At 42.5% G+C, this 16,954-nt stretch overlaps 1 protein-coding gene across 4 annotated transcripts in view; it reads right to left on the reverse strand.

The window, feature by feature from the left end:
• Window positions 1-813: 813 nt before the first annotated feature.
• Window positions 814-16,954, reverse strand: part of pcnx1 (pecanex 1) — a 31,863-nt gene continuing 15,722 nt past the window's right edge. For 2 of the 4 annotated variants that reach the window (XM_031847285.1, XM_031847283.1), the window contains 26 exons: window positions 16,550-16,767; window positions 15,662-15,815; window positions 15,429-15,461; window positions 14,248-14,419; window positions 13,180-13,290; window positions 12,873-12,964; window positions 11,566-11,675; window positions 11,089-11,194; window positions 10,831-10,923; window positions 9,994-10,144; window positions 9,565-9,706; window positions 8,764-8,941; window positions 8,455-8,563; window positions 7,954-8,083; window positions 7,798-7,856; window positions 7,373-7,588; window positions 6,044-6,297; window positions 5,724-5,954; window positions 5,422-5,522; window positions 4,989-5,139; window positions 4,659-4,889; window positions 4,293-4,567; window positions 3,942-4,120; window positions 3,123-3,544; window positions 2,045-2,185; window positions 814-1,787 (listed from right to left, as the gene is read on the reverse strand). In XM_031847285.1, the coding sequence (XP_031703145.1) occupies window positions 1,647-1,787; window positions 2,045-2,185; window positions 3,123-3,544; window positions 3,942-4,120; window positions 4,293-4,567; window positions 4,659-4,889; window positions 4,989-5,139; window positions 5,422-5,522; window positions 5,724-5,954; window positions 6,044-6,297; window positions 7,373-7,588; window positions 7,798-7,856; window positions 7,954-8,083; window positions 8,455-8,563; window positions 8,764-8,941; window positions 9,565-9,706; window positions 9,994-10,144; window positions 10,831-10,923; window positions 11,089-11,194; window positions 11,566-11,675; window positions 12,873-12,964; window positions 13,180-13,290; window positions 14,248-14,419; window positions 15,429-15,461; window positions 15,662-15,815; window positions 16,550-16,767 (4,200 nt within the window). In that variant the 3' untranslated portion in view covers window positions 814-1,646. Of the gene's footprint in view, window positions 1,788-2,044; window positions 2,186-3,122; window positions 3,545-3,941; window positions 4,121-4,292; window positions 4,568-4,658; window positions 4,890-4,988; window positions 5,140-5,421; window positions 5,523-5,723; window positions 5,955-6,043; window positions 6,298-7,372; window positions 7,589-7,797; window positions 7,857-7,953; window positions 8,084-8,454; window positions 8,564-8,763; window positions 8,942-9,564; window positions 9,707-9,993; window positions 10,145-10,830; window positions 10,924-11,088; window positions 11,195-11,565; window positions 11,676-12,872; window positions 12,965-13,179; window positions 13,291-14,247; window positions 14,420-15,428; window positions 15,462-15,661; window positions 15,816-16,549; window positions 16,783-16,954 lie in introns of all 4 variants that reach the window. The other 2 variants (XM_031847284.1, XM_031847282.1) reach the window with 1 other exon arrangement.

Genomic DNA, 16,954 nt, shown 5'->3' on the forward strand with positions numbered 1-16,954 from the left:
ACAAACGGTGCAAACAACAGCAACAATGTTGACAGAGTTAACAGCGTTGACCTGAGGAGGAAACAGAGGGTCGGCGTTACGCTTCCATGACACCGCCGTCGGCATCATCAGCTGTAACCGCCGTTTGAGCGCAATGCAGAGCGGCAGCGAAAAGCTAGCCAGTAGGGCACACAAAAAGGGACTCACGTGCACGTGCAGCCGGACCGGCTACATAAACAAAGCACAGAAAAGCTTGGTTAACAACACACACAGGGAGAGTGGTTTCATTCTCTGCTCAGGTAGACATTACTCCATTACATTTTTACTTAGCAAATAGTGGTTTGCTGCTATATTAATGCCTTACATTTCAGATTTAGCACCTTTAAACTTGGTCTCTCCTGCAACATTTTGTATATTTACTAAATATTTACACAATGCTACATGTGCACTGGTTGTGTATCCTTTCATTTAGTGGGTTAGACTCCAAAAAAAATTCGGAGAATTAAATAAAAATACACAAACAATCAGAAGAGGCGCATTAAAGATGTCGGCAATAAATCAAACTTTTATTTCTCCATATAGAAAAGAATCAAGTTAAATAGTGAAACAGTCCATCAAAAATTCGGCATCTTGTTTTCAACCAATGGTCCTTAATACATTAACCTTTGTCTCAAAATGAAAAAAAAAGATGTAACAAAGTGTAAATACCATGTTCACAGTAATAAATATTGAAAAGAAAATCTTTTATACATTGACATTATATATATATATATTTGAGTAAATATATATATTTATATAGATATATAATCATATACAGTAAAAAGTTATTTTCAAGTTTATCAAACATAAAATAGTAAAATAAAAATGGCTGAAAACAGAATGATTGCATTTTTTTTCTTTCCCAAGGCATCGGTAACCATGGCCATTCAGAGTCTGTAATAAATAAAATGTGACATTATTTAAAGAGTGTAGTGCATCACTGTAAATTAAAAAAAACTAAAATTATAGTGCAAGTTTTTTTTTAGCGCAAAGTAATCTTGCAAATCTTGAACTAATCCAAACGGAATGACAAAAAAAAAAAACCCAGAGGAGTTTGTTGAGCGCATCAACGTCAAGTCTCTGACTTCAATCTGTTGTGCATCACAACTTCCTCTGCAGTCTTGGCAGCGAAGAAAAAAGAGAAGAAAAACAGCTTTCACATGTGTGAAACCACGGCAGATATTCAATACCAGGCTTATTTTGGCAAATTACTTAAAGACAAACGGAACACAAAAAAATCTCCACACGCTCTTTACACTCAGCACTGTCAGAATTGCCAACAAAATATTGTCTGAAATGCATAGAAATGAATTACCAGTAGCAAGAACTAACTTAACTTAAGGGTTGTTTACTGTCATGCAGCATTTCTGAGACGCAAATCAAGGCAGATATTATTAATGTGTGTCGATGCAGTAAAGGATGTTGGATGAACGTATGCTCTGCCTCGGCTTGCACTTTTCCCTGGCTTCCTTTCCCCCTCAGCGATAAGGAACGGGGGAGGGGGGAGAGCTCCCATTTCCTGTTTGTCTGCAGGCTCCTGCGTCCTGCTGAAAGCCAGGGAGGTCTGGCTTCGTCTTCACACACAAGTGTGTGTGTTTGTGTTTGTGTGATGCGTGTGCTTGCTTGTCTCAAACCTCTGCACCCAACTCAATGACCCCAGTCTCAATAATGGGCACTAGCTTATCTTCCACCTGTACCAGCAGGATGGTCTTGTCGATATGGGAGCGATTGGCTGGGTCTCGGCTACAAGGCACCCACCGGTGAATCACCTGCAGAGGGCAACAGAGGAGGCGGCTTAGTGAGAGGAATCCTCCAATCAAATTTATGAGGCGTTTATTACAGAGCAAGTAGGTCACAGAGGGTGTTACACGCCAACAAATAGGACACAAGTACAAGCAAAATCACAGTCATTGCATAAGAGGTCAGAGAGTGTGAGAGTGTGAGCTGACAGGATGTGAAAAAACACAGCAATATTTGCTTGTTCATAAATCTAACTTGCATTATAAGGCTGCCGATGAAGACTTACATGTCCTTCCATACCCTCTAAGGGGCTCCAGTCCCTCCAGCAGGTCCGTCCTGCCCTCAGTCTCATCGTCTCGTCAGGCCACTGCAGCTCCTTCCGCTTCGATAAGTTGATGTTCTCCAGCACCTGACCGACATCCGCAACCTGAGCGACACCACGGAAGAATTATATTTACGTCACAGCAGGACTGAGGGTCGTCAGTCAAAGAAATGACTGACATGCAATTCAGTTTTTTTAAAAACATCGAATTCAGAGGCATGGAAACAAGTGCAGATGCTTCATACGTTAGCTTTGATGTCTTTTAAAACTTTGTTTTAAGATGTCCTGGCAGCCTGGTGGTCAAGACGTGACCCTAACTTTAGGACCCCTGTTGCATGTCATATCACTCTCTCCCCCCATATATTTATCTCCACGTTAAAAAAAAAAAAAAAAAAAAGGCAACATGCCATCAAAATAATGAAAATTGAGCGACAGAAAGACATGGCATGCAACGAGATCAGCAGTAAAGAGTAAAAGTTCTACTTTTTGTCACAAATTCTCATTTCAGTAAAGTATTAATGTAATTACAGAGTTTTAAGAAGAAGATGATTTGCTCTAAAAGTCAATAAATGGTCGATATTTAAATTACATGCATAACAAGATTAGGAGTCTCCAGCCATGCTAGCGGCTCGGTGAGGCTGTACTTCAGCTAAATGCTAAGATCAGCATGCTAACATGCTCTCAATGAGGATGGAAGCATGTTGATGATCAGCAAATATCATTTTTAGCATGTTCATTGTGTCAGTTTAGTGTGTCAGCATGCTGATAGTCACTAAATAGTTTATAAGGTGCATTAACAGGATTATATTGTGATGGTTGTTGAAAATATATTCAATAATATAAGCGTTGCCCTTTTTTATATCAGGTAGGTCTATCTGTTTGTGAGCTAAAGATCTGAGGCCGAAAGACTAAACAGAATAAACACTTTGTTGATGTAGATTAATGCGTGAAACTGAAAGTCTGCTTCTAAATTTCACTCGCTAACTGTCTGTTATGTGGACATGATTTCTTTCCTGCTCATTTGTACATAATGTCTACCAACCTGCACTCTGTAGGAGATGTCATCTCTGCGCACGGTGGAGATCATGGGGTGGTGTTGTTGCGGGTAGTGATGATGGTGATGATGCTGGCTGAGGGGATCGGTCACGGTGCTGCACATGCCGTCGTTGCCCAAGAGGCCCACCAGCGTGTGGCGTTTGCAGGGAGGGATGCTGTGGCTGGAGAGGGAGGCGGAGGGGTCAGAGGTGGAGCCCAGCCGGAGCTGCAGGGAGGTGGGGAGCGTGCGCAGAGACAGCTGGCTGGTGGAGGAACGTCGGCAGGGCTCCAGGCCCGTGGTGGAGGTGCGCAGGGAGGAGTGACGGCTGCTGCTGTAGCGGTAGGAGGATGACTGGCTGGCAACAGAGGCTCGAGCAGGAGAGTGGCGTACCAAACCCGACTGGACAGACTGGGAACTTTGACTGGTGCCTGGACACAGGGTGGTGAAGTCAGACGCAGAACTCCGATTGATTTAGTGTCGCAATCTCATAAAATGTGGGGACTTACGAGAGACAGATTTTGTAAATGGTAAGGTGGACGAGATATCCTGGATTTCAGTCACTAGTATGGGTCAAGCTCCAAAAACACTGGATCCTACATATCCCATAATGCAACTCAATAGTGCCCTATACTAGACCCTCCCTGCCTATCATACCTTCATCTTCTAAACTACACATCCAAGTGCATATCAAAAACTAAAATAACTACTGTATATCTAAATTCTTATTTTAAAGGCAGCTCCGGTGAAATTCAAAACCGAACTCAAAAATATGAATTCGTCATAGTATTCATAATATTAGTGGTTGTCAGGTTCGCTAGTTCTCACCCAGTGTGTGCGGCTGGTAAGTATGAGAGGGGGCGGGTCCGGAGGTGCCACCCTGCGACACTGAGCTCTGCTGAGAGTCACCCCCCGTCCCATTCCCACTGCCACAGGACATCCCCCCTGCATCGGAATCCTCGATGTTCCCGCCACTGTTACAGCCAGCACCACAGCCTTTCCGTAACCTAAAAGAAGATAATTTGAATATCATCCGTTGATAAACTACAGTCAGATTAGAAAACACAGAGAAAGAAAAAGAAAACACGAACAGATCACAAATCGGCTCTAGCGTGAAAATCTTATTTAACAACATTATTAACAACCACTTAGTTTGTGTTTTTGAGAGCGCCAACAGACCTGTGCCAGGTGCTGACAACAAAGTTTCGGATGTTCCCGATGCTGATAGGGCCTCCGAGAATGTGTCCGAGCTGGGGGTGCGAGTTGCAGTAGGAGGTGGTCAGCGGCGATACATAGATGGGATATCCGATGGGCTGGTCACAAGAGGAATTGATCATGTTTCGCAGAGCCTGCTTGGCGTTCTGAATGCTCCCGCGCTCTGGGTTTCTGTTTCTCAGGAACACCAACTCCTGCTGCTGCCCTGCCCAAAGGCCTCGGACACATTCTTTATTCACCTGCAGCACAAGAGGTTACGGTCTCATAAGTAATTGTGTCAGCAATAATCAAGGAATCAAAGGCTAATTCTTCATCTGCCGCAGTTCTCACCTTGATGACACGGAAGCTGAGGTATCGTCGATTTAGCATAATGATTTTGTACTCGTTGGTTCCCTCGTCGAGGACGTGACGCAGGGCGAGCAGCGATGGCGAGTTGGACAGCACAGCGCTCCTCCAGGCTGGGTCGCCCTCGTGAGCGATGACCAGGTTCTGCTGGTGGGAGGAGATGGCCTCGAAAAGAACCGCCGGCTCATCGTACTCATCTGGGGACGTGAAGTGGTCCTAAAAGAACAAGTGCAACATTGTGTTACAGACCACATCTGACAGAGAATGAGGTCAAAGATATGTGGTATCGACAACATGACACCTGCAGCGTCTCACCTGGTGTAATTTGAGAGACATTCGGATTCCAGGCACCACAACTTTCCTGAGGAGTTCCATGTCTGCAAAGATCCACTCGTCCCGCACGGAGGAGATGCGGAAATCTCCCTTAAATAGTGCATGAAGTCCATAAAGGAAAGACTCCAGATTGCTGTGATGGAAAGATATCGAGAACATATAGTTTTGTTCTCACTCAAAAGGTTTGCAAATACATTTATCCAGAGCACAGACACTACATCATATTAATTATCTAATAAAATATGCTTCTTTATGCTTTTAAAAGTTACAGAGGAAACATCAAAGACATGAACGTCCCAGATAATTCTGGTTGTTCCGTTACATGTGTTACACTGTCTGGCCTACATAAGTGAACTCTCTCTTGGCACAGCATTATAAAAAGGTTAACTTATTATCATGAGGATTACTAAATAACCTGGACATATGATGGGCAGCTGTTCCCAGAGCTCTCCTCCCCAGCACACACAGGCCGAAGCAGAGCAGCACCAGAGCAGAGTCTTTCTCGCTGTCAAGTGGCTACAAACACAGTGGAGACAAGGAAGATTCATGAAACTCACAATCCCAACTGGTGCTAAACTACATAGGACATAAAAATCTTTTATGTCTAGTATGGGTGGAAACTCTTCGTGCATTTCTTCACTTATTAAGACATCATTCCTTAACATTTGATTAAAATCAAACTGCAACAACTGAGTGTTGTCCGTTGTCCATTATTACCGTGGCCCTCCGAGAGTTGCAGTACTGGATCCAGCCCAGGTAGACTCCACAGAAACTGTCCCTGGAGATGCCTGCGAGTCGATGGTCATAGTCCTCGTCGATGTTGGGATTGAAGGTGGGATCCAGGTCGACGTAGTTCCTCTCTGCGCATCCCCGCAGGCCGTCTTTCATGGTCTCATTAGCCAGCCACTCCTCCAACTTAGTGGAAGCGATCACATAGTAGATGATACCCTGAGACCAGGAAGGGATGATGCATTTAGATCATATGTAAATAATATAATAGTGACACCTTCTTTTTTTAACTGCTACATCCCACTAACCTTGACATAGTAGGTGGTCAGGATGCGTCGTAGATCGAACACCTGCAGCATGGAGGCGGCGCTGTTATCAGTGATGCTGTAGCCCTCCAGCACATATTTGGTGACCAGCACCTCCCAGGCCAGCCAGCGCTGTCCAAAGGCAGCATTAAAGGACAGGATGTGAGGGAGGTGGCCCGGCTCGCAGCAACAGCAGCCCTCGTCTTCCTCCACTCCCTCAGTGATGGCCTCCACTTCCCTCTGCTGGCAGTAAGTTCCTGTGGCGGGAAAAACAGATTATATACACAGAATGCTACTGTATACACAACAAAAGTCAGATCAAAACTAATATGGAGACCACTAATGTGGAACTGGAACTATGACAACTGGCACATTGAGAGAAAGTCTAATTTTCTGAATCACACATATATAAACTGGTTAAATACCACTTTTGACACAAAAAAAAAAAAAAAGTGTTGTGACAGTGAAAAAGTGCTGACAGACAGGTGATGAGCATCATGCTCTGAGGAGTGCCTCCAATCTGTAAAAGGTTTACAGCCGGTCACATGCTCTGAGCACTGTTTGCTGAGTCATGCTGGTAACGAGTGCACAGGTGTGTTTCACAGGAAGATAAAGCACAGCTGGACTAATATGCTGGAAAGTTCCCGTCACAAATGGAAATACTGAGCAACCGGTTGAAGGAGGACGTCACTGAGAAAATATTATGCTGACTTGATTTTCAAATACTTTGAAGTTGCCAAATAAAACCACAAACATCAGAAGCCGGTTGGACCGGCAAGTTCAAACAAAAATTGTAACTAAATATTCGCACCCAGTAACTGCTGTTATGTAGCTAGCTACAACAGACAAAGCTAACGTTAGCTTGCTAAGTTACAAGCTAACACTAATAAATCTAAAACACACATATCTGTCCATGTATGCATATATACCAAAGTCATATGTTCATTTAAAAAGGGATTGGCAGGTAATATATGATTTAACGTTTCATTTTACTGTAAAACTGTTATTTCTGGAAGTTATGTCGCAGCTTGAGATGCAACAGTGACTTCCTGTTTATAGAGTTGGATGCTTTTTGATTGAAAGGTACTACAGATGTTACTTATGTCTCTACTAAACCTTAAAGCTAGTAGTTTGAAACTGGATAGCTGTTACTAAGAGAGTAGGAAAGACACAAACTAATAGATGGTGCAAATCAATCCTTAATAATAATAATTACTTGCAAATACATAGTGACACTGATCGCATTAGCTACAGTACAGTGTAATATAATCACAACTCGTGTCTCATTTGGTACCGCGTTCTTCCTTCTGTGCCACACGTGGACCTTCTCACCTCTGAACTCCAGCCCTCGGAGCTGAAAGGTGACCAGGCCGTTGCCGATCTCGATGAGATGCACCAGAGCGTTCAGGTAGTCGGAGGCCAGGATGAAGCAGTCCCCGGTGCTGAAGTTGCCCCATCGGCCCAGGAGGAGGTCTCCACACAGGCTGTGCTGCAGGGAGCGGGTAAGGTGCTCGTAGAAGATGGAGTTTAAATTGTTGTCATCAGAGCCTGAGGAGGGAAAAATACATTATTGCTCGCCGACATCACTGGAATAGACTGAGGATTAAAAATACACTTGTTCTATCATTCTAAATCTCAAAATACGGCTTCGATAAGAGGATGTCTTGCTGGGAATTTCAACTTAAACAGAGCGGAGAACTGTTGTGATAAACTTTTAAGGGAAAACAAACTTCTTTTTTATATTGCTATGCCCTCACCTGGATTTCTGTCCAGCTGAGAGGCCAGCCGAGTGTTGGAGTGATCCACTCTCTTGGTGCTGCAAAAGGTTGAAAAATCACACATTTCAGACGCATATTCACAGAAATAGTATCGTATTTGAACATGGAATAGTATTTTAGATATGTTTTCCCTACTTGTAGTCTCTCTCCCAGAACTTGACGGGACGGACGTAGGATGTGATGAAGATGGCGCTGCCCAGGAAGGGGTTGAGGGGAGTGGAGAAGACTGTTGACACCAAAGCCTGGACAAACAGCATGGCCGAGTCTGGAGGGGCTCGGGTCAAGGATCACTCAAAAAAAATATGTAAGCTTCGCTGTATGTAACATCTGCTGTCCCTGTGACGACAATGAGCTCGATGAAATACCATACAGTTACATACACTGATAATAGTTGGCCAAAAAAAGGCTTTCTAGTGCTTTGCCCACCTTCATTTCCAAACATCAGAGGAACAATAACACAACATTACAAACACATCTCAACATCAACAACTACGGCCTCAAAAAAGACAACAAATTTGAGTCAAATACCTCTCTGAAACACCGTCAATGCTACCATCTATTATCAGTCTCTACCTAAGAAACTGGTGACACGGTGTACAGTACAGGTTGTGATAAACGACAGCAGCGAAAGGATACGAGGCACAGCAAAGGGCTGAGCAAAGGCGTGGAATGCTGAGCCCCATGTGATCTGCCAGGGGGCGATGTAGGTGTAGACAAAGTGCAGCTTATAAAACAGCTCCCACATCTGTAAAACAAAACAAGCGGCCCATTATAATAAAATATTTAACAATAAAAATACTGCTATACTTTGTCCTGACCAGTAAATAAAACACTGGGCAGAATGAATCATTTGTATGTAATCATGATGATATTAAATACATGCAGGTTGTCTCTTGTGCGAATCAGAACGCTACAAGACATACAACTCATATGTATTCGTCTCACCTTGCTGAAAACGATGGACATGAGGAAGAGGTCGAGCAGCAGCGTCTCTGACAGATGACGGTAGTCAAAGGTGAAGAAGAGGACGGTGAAGAGGATGGTCACATACTGGTAGGTGGGACAGCTGTAGGAGGAACGGAGCAGCTTCAGGCCAGCTACTGTGATCATCAGAGCGCCCACCCTGGAGGACATTTTATACAAGTCAAACATGGTAGACACTTAAATCATGATGAAACCAGCATGCTTTAAAAAAAATACTGGAGAATAAAGGAACAGTTAAATATTTTGTCCAAAGTTAACAACAGCAAAACCATGCAACCAATTTGTTTTTACAATTTGCTTTTTGTATGGAGAAATGAGTGTTTATCAGTAAGCATCAGGTTATAGCCTTCACATAGCCAGGCTAGCTGTCCCCCCCCCCCCCGTTTCCATTCTTTGTGCTAAGCTAAGCTAATGGGTCTGCATTCATAGTTACTGTACGGTCATGAGAGTGGCATCATTCCTCTCAGCCAACTCTTTACAAGACAGCAAATAAGAGTGTTTGTCAAAATGTCGACTTATCGTTTAAAAGTTTGCAAGGTGAACCGATTCTTATCTTTAAAAGGTTATGAAATGAATTTGCTTTACAGGTTCTGGATTTTCAAGCTAATGTATCAATCGTGCACAAGTATAGTGCAGTACGCTAGTGGAGAACATGATCCGCCACTCAGGGTTATATTAACTTATAAAATAAGAGAAAATACGATAATCAAAGAGAAAAAGGAGAGAGAGACAAAGATGTTGTAAAACAGAAAGAAGTCTCACTCTGTGTCAAGTCTCTTCGGACTGGCGAGCTCTCTGGCGCTGCCGCTGAGCTCATTGAGGATGACGAGTGGATAGAGAACATTCTTCTCCACGAACAGCAGCCACACGTGAAGCTTTTCAAACCACATCACATGAGCCGCATCTGAGGAAAGAGACAGGGGACGTTTCTTTAGTCAACATCATAGTTGAGAGGACAAACTCTCTGGAGGAATCAAAAAAACAAAAGAAAAATGTTTTCTATCTTCTTTGTTGATATTATGAACTGACATACAACATGAAATGAATGGATTATAGTGATATGTTGATAATCACCATGGCTGAAGAGACAAAGACAAAACACACACACAAAACACAGACTTCTGGTATCACTACTTAAGGGTATGATTTGGAAACAGTTTTTGGTTGCTATATGTCCTTCAGGGTACTTACCCCTGACTTCAAACTGATAGTACTCCTTAGTTTTGAGCAGAGGGTGGGAGAAGCAGTACCAGGGCAGCTGCTTGCGGACTTGAGGCAGCAGGTAGTGGGTGAGCAACCCCACCGTCCCCAGCAGTGCATACAGGACATAACTGAGGAAAGGCTGAGGGAGCACAGACAGTAGAAATTAATCTTTATACACAATCTGCCGGTGCGCATAAGACCGCCCTTAGAAAAACAACTCTGCAACTATTTGTAATTAACTCGTTTTTGTTCCCAAAAGCGGAAGACATCACATATTCTTGTTTTCAAAATTGTCTCATTAATAAGGCTGTAACACTTATGCCGAGGTTAGCACAACGAGCGTATTGGTGTGCGAGTCTGTCACACTATGGCGAATGCAAATGAAACGCCGCAGCTGGAAGACCTGCTGCCGGTTCCCGGTCAGCTACAACAGCAACGGAGAGACAGTTGTGTATAAGACGAGGAGGGCTCCACCGTTTAAGAAGATGTGAATGGAAACACATCCAACATGCTCATTCATTCATCATGTGCCGATCACCCGGATGATAAACGTTTGGGTGCTTTGAGTTTAATTTATTATTCTATGTATATTGTATTTTCAGTTTCATTGCATAAGAGATGTTTTTCAGTTTTATAATCTTTTGTGACCTGTTGCATTGTTTTTTTATCCCACTGTACTGGTTTTCGCACCGAACCGTGAATTATAAACTGGGATCGTGAACCGACCCATGACTTTTGTGTACCGTTACACCACTACTAATCCTCAGTATCATCAAGAATGAGACTGGCGTCAGCCTTTCATTGATAAGAACATATTTACTGTACCTGCAGTGCAATAAAGACTGTGCTGACATGGATGGCGAAGTAAAGGACAGCAATGACCACACAGACGATCAGGTCAGACTGCAGACGCTCATTCTGTGCATTCAATAACAAACAATGTGGATTAGAAATAAAGACTAAAACCACCCTTTAAAAGACCGTAGCAGCTTTAACAAATTGAATTGCATGTCTGATAATTTCAAACAACAATCCTAGCTTCAGTCCTGTCTTTAATCAGATAAATGATGAAAGCCAACTCACCACTGAGGCCCTAAGCTTCTCGGGGAGAGGGTCCTGTACTTCTGACAAAGGGTCCTCTGGGTTCTTATCTTTTAAATTGGGCACAATCTTGGACTGGATCAGCGAGCTATGATGCAAAAAGAGAAAATATCAGCTGGTTCGCACACCATGAATCTCCTGAGGGTCATTCATCTCAGAGGGAATATATAATCATTCACTCTCACATACACTACAACCATTGTGTGAAGCAGTTTCAGGCTTTTTGAAATGCTTAGAAAAGCCTCGTCTGAGATAATCCACAGCATGTGTGCGTAGAAAAGTCACTTTCAAGTGGTTCATGGAAAATACTTTTGATGATCTGTTTTTGCCTGCTTTTGTGCCAGATGGGTGAGTTCACCACCCATGACCATCAGTGCCAGAATTTTAACACACACACACACACACACACACACACACACACACACACACACACACACACACACACACACTTGAACTTACATGAGGACAGAAGGGTCACCGCTCTGCCGGCTCAGGTGATAAGACACTGCCACCAAGAGGCCGCAGAACACAGAGAACAACACAGGGATGTGATGAGGCTCCCAGGTCTCCTAAAACACAGAAAACGACAACCTTTTAATATATTTAAAAAATATCAATATTGTCTATTTTTCCACCAACTTCGATAAATGTAGGAGTTTAAACTAAAATGGTGAACATGGTAAACATTAACTGATACACATCAGCATGTTAGCATCGTCATTGTGAGCATGTTAGCATGCTGATGTTTGCATTTAGCTTAACGCACCACTGTGCCTAAATACAGACTCATAGATCTGCTAGCATGACTGTCGACTCTTGTTCTTGTGAACAGTGAACATTAAAGGGGGCACGTTATGCTCATTTTGAAGTTCATACTTGTATTTTGTGTTTCTACTGGAACTTGCTTACAACATTGGATGTTAGAAAACCACAATATTTATCTCATATGGTCTGTCCGACTAAATCTGTATTCTCTCTTTGTCTGAAACGCTCTGTTTTAGCGCCTGTCTCTTTAAGCCCCCGTGCCGCAAAAGCCCAGTCTGCTCCGATTGGCTTGTGAGAAAAATATGGCGCACCTTTGCAAAGGTAGTTCTCCAGCCGTGGGTGGACATACTCAGATAAGGGGATCTGTATATTCTAATGAGCCAGATCTGAATGTATTGTTGAATCACATGTTTTGTGATCTAGACAGCCCACAAAAAACTGACTGGGTTTTCTTACTTCATATTGTGGGTTGGTCGGCACTCCAGATACCCAAATGTATGTGCACAAGCACTGAAAGAGTGAGTTTAAAATGCCTTTTAATATATTACAGTTTGAACAGCTGAGCAATACAGACATTTGAATTAATTCAGCTGTTGCTGGTTAGCAGATGCCGCTGGTTTTAGATGATAAGGGCTCTGCAATGTGTTTGGTAATAAACTGTTGGAAGCAGTCCAAAACAGCAAGCAAAGTTGGGTAAAAGAAAAATATATTCTTTGCCAAGAATATTAAGTTTCTACTGCATCTATAAAGCAGTAATACTAAGACACTTCTCTCTCACAGTCTTTAAACACCAACAGTTTTTTTGCTGCTATAATTTGAGGTCTAATTTGAAAGTGGTGGTTAAAATACAGTACTTTTTACTAGCTGTAGAGGACATCGTTTTAAAGTACATTCAGACTGGATTTCTGTCCTTAGATTCATTTTAGATGACAGTTAGATGCTCTCCAGCTGATTACATTGCATCTAGATTAGATTAAATGCTAAGTTGGATTTGCTCTCACCTTCAGAGCTCCGTAGCAGAAGCCATAGAGAAGAGCGACGGTGACAATGCTGCGCAGGATGCTGTACAGCGCTGACAGAAGGCTTGTGGAGGCTGCAGCAGAGAGCATAGAGAAGGATGTCAGCAATGAGGCCACTCAACCAGACAGGCACCAGGCCAGGCAGAATGCAAATCAGCACTCTGGCCTCTAATGAAGCCTTCCATATCATAATATATAAAAGGCAAGGGTGTGTAAGCGTCTGTTGTCTCATTCTGCAGAGGTTAAAGTCACCCCTGCAATGTAAGTTGTGCATCTACAAGTCGCTCACCATTGCCCCCAAACACATGGATGTCCAGCTGCTCAAAGATATACATGACGAACGTGTTGACTTGTGGCAGCAGCCCCACGAAGAAGATGATGGGAAAACACAGAGTGAAGACTGCAGGGAGACACAGAATTAAACACTGATTCGTTTACACGTTTTCCATCTTAAAATTGCAGTTTTCCTTCAGATAACGCAGATGATAATGACGTTTATTTTTCTGCATCTGTGACTGTCAGCTACAGATATCACTTGTTCATATTGGTGCACATTGGCATTTCTCCAAGGCAAGCAATTAATGTTGATTGTTGTTTGATGAAAGGTGGCTTTATTACTCTCGAAACAAATAAACATTGCTTTCAGAAGAGAGATTGAGGCTCATACACAAATTTCACTTTCACAAAATGTTTTGGTGGATGCGTGCCTCATCTCGGTACAGCTCAATCTGTCTCCTGTGTTGGGGAATCAATGAAAGTGCAGCAGTGAATTCTCTCCTGTATCATTATATGTCTGTGTGGTTTTAAGACATTTCCTACTTTTTACTGATAGTCAGAAAATATGGAACAACAAATCTCCAGCCATGTTTAAACTGTGATTAGGCCAAATACCTGAAATGTACGAGTTATTTTTATTATGATAACGATGATTGATTGTCGTGTTGATAAAGTACTACAGCTACTTTGTATCGTTTACATTTTTTTAAATCATTTTATATCATCTATGAAATTAGTCATGCTTTTATCTTTTCCAGAATGAATTATTGTAACTCTCTGTTCACCTGTTTGCATTGGCTGTATGTTTTATTTTAGAATTGATTTGAAGTTTTTACTCATTACTTCTAAGGCAGGTCACAGTCTAGCTCTAGCATGCATTTGTGCGCATATGAACCCAAACCGTAAACTCTGCCAGCAGCCCCAACTCACTTTTAACCTACTTGTATAGTCCTAAACATTTGTGTTATTTTATGTTATTTCTTCTGTTATGTATGGCTTTTCTGAAATAAAGCCTTACTAACGAAGGTTGTTGTTATTAGTAATATTACTGTCGATTAATGCCACAGGGGTGTGCACTTACCAATGACAAGGTCCCTGGCAGACGCGAGGACCAGGGAGTTGGTGAGTGCGACTCCGTACAGGGTGAAGCGGGATGAAGTGGTCCTCAGACTGCCGTGGTGAAGCAACCAAATGAGGCCACAGCACAGGCAGAAGTAGACAGGCCGGCTGTATGCTATGATACGATTATGGCCCTACAGGGACATGGGTATGATGATACAAATGGTTCATTATAGGAGCCGGGCTTTCCCATTACAGTCCCGCACAGCTCAGTATTCAGAACAGGCAGCCTTGTACATTTTAAATAGGAAGCCATGCCCTAAACAATATTGAAAACTTGAGCCATTGTGATAAAATTGTGGATAAAAGCGTAGAACAAATAAAACTCATTTCAAAACTGAAATAAATAATCATTCCAACGAGAAAGAATTCAGTTAGTATCTGTGTCAAATGAGCCATGGGGACAGTGACACAGGTATAAACAGAAATAGCTTCAAGTGTTAGGTTTCACAAGAGAGGGAGAATGTACGTCTGCAGTGAGCAGGTTTCAACCCGAGAGGCTACGAGTTGTCCTGCTTTTTCACCGAAGGAAGTCAACGCACCAACAATCAGATTAAATAGGCCGTGTTTGTTCAAAATGTGTCGACGATGTCGCGAAAAACGGAAGGGCAGAAGTCCACGAGGTGAGATGAGTTGAAAAGAAAAGGTGAAGGAAGGGGGGAAGAGAGGGAGAGAAAGGGAGGTACAGACAAAGAGTGAGAGAGTGTGGTCTAAACTCTGGCCGGCTATTTAAAGCTTGTGCCTGCAGCCGAGTAGGAGCTGCATTAATAAAAGACGCCGTTTCAGAGCAGGTTACTGATGCAAGGGAGGGAGGAACACACAGACTCGCAGGGGAAAAACAACATCGTTTTCAAGAACCAGAAAAAATACTGAACAACAACCACAGGTCATATTATAGATGAAAGGAAATTGATTCTCTATTTGTCTACCACCAATAAAGTGTAAAGGCCATTTCATTTTCTGTTGTCTAAGAGCCATTTATTTATTTATTTATTTACATTAAACTTCTGACCTTTGGTTGTTCACTGTGTGAACCCCATCCAGGACTTCACTGACCATCACTCAGAATACAAGCATCACCTTTAAGCCCAAAACTCCCCAAAATGTGGATACATGGATGATTTATGAGTTATAATTACTTACATGTCGAGGGGAAGAGGAGTCTGGTTGAACACTCTGTCAATAAAGGAAGAGAAAGAGGTGAATTCTCTGCTTAAGTATTACTTGTTGTATTACAAGTATTACTACTTTATTACGAATAGTTCAGAGTAAGTTAAGCATCAAATCATTTTGGAGCATCAATTGTAGCAATGGTTCTTTGTTTCACTTTTTCAGGTCAAGTCCAACCACAACGTGCTGTTAACGCAAGTATTCACCTTCAGTAAGGAATACTGGCAACTTGCAATGACGAGGCAGAACTGAAAGACCCAGATGTCAGTGAAGAAGCCGTGGACCAGCAGCACTGAACCCAGGAAGGCCACCAGAACAGCCAGCAGTACGGCCAGCACGTTCTCTAAAACCTCACGGTTCCTGGAACGCAACGGAGAGAAGTCAGCCAAAGACTCAACTGCCCTAATGTGTAATACCCAAACCAGGTTTAATAAACACCAAGAGAAATAAAAAAAGAAAATAGTGAATGTAAAAAATATATATACATAAATGTATATAGACACACACATATGAATAATATATACAAATAGGGCCCAGGGTGGAACCTTGTGGTATTCAACAGCAGACGAATCAAGAGGAAAACATTTTGGTTGCATTGTGACATCTTTAGACTATTTATACATAAATGCAACCAGAGTCACACCTTCTAAAACGATTTACAAGATAAATTGTGACATTTAATTTCATAAACAATGATGATATATTATGAAATGTGACATTTAAAGAACGTGAACATATTTGCGAGTTAAAAGCATGTTTAGTCTGTTAGGAGTTGATTGCTCTAGGCGTTACGCTGCTGTCTCAGACTTCTGCTTCTCTTGCTTTTTATCAGTAGGAATCTGTGACGCAGCCATCTTGGACTGTCCTTACTTTCAGTGGGACTGACCTGATTAAATACATGCTTAACGCTGTGATGGACAGAATATTAATCTGTAGATACACCTGTGTTATTATTCTAATTAAGAAATTGGGGTTCCAGCAAAGTAGTAGTGTTGTACCCTACGGTATCTGATAACTTTCTCATTACCTAATTAGCATTAAATGGATTTTTGTTGGTTATAGTGTCTCAGGTTAGATTCGATGACTTTTCTTACCTGTCAAATAGTGCCAGCAGGGTGAGCCGGTCAAAGTGCAGGCCGACCCACAGGAAGGGCAGAAGCCACAAGCGGTAGTACTGCCTGGCTTTGCCGGCGGCAGCTGTTGCTGCGGGGTCCTCTTGTCCCAGCGGTGCGTCCTGGAGCTCCGGGCTCAGATCTCCGTCCTGCTGCTCCAGCAGCTCTGGGTCCATCGTCAGCAGACGGTTCAGACGGATCTGAGGGAGGGAGATCTGTCTCACGGTCAGTAAAACCTATTCATGCTGCATTGATACAACTCAACGTATTTTGCAAATGTGATTTTAAATAAGAACATTACACAGATAGTTAAAGATAGTTAATACAGTTAAGAGGTGACAAATACAAAAAGTATTAAAGTCAAATGTTTTCTCTAAATACCACTGA

Source organism: Anarrhichthys ocellatus, unplaced genomic scaffold (genome assembly GCF_004355925.1).
Source record: "Anarrhichthys ocellatus isolate YVR2014 unplaced genomic scaffold, GSC_Weel_1.0 scaffold7, whole genome shotgun sequence".
NCBI classification, from domain to species: Eukaryota; Metazoa; Chordata; class Actinopteri; order Perciformes; family Anarhichadidae; genus Anarrhichthys; species Anarrhichthys ocellatus.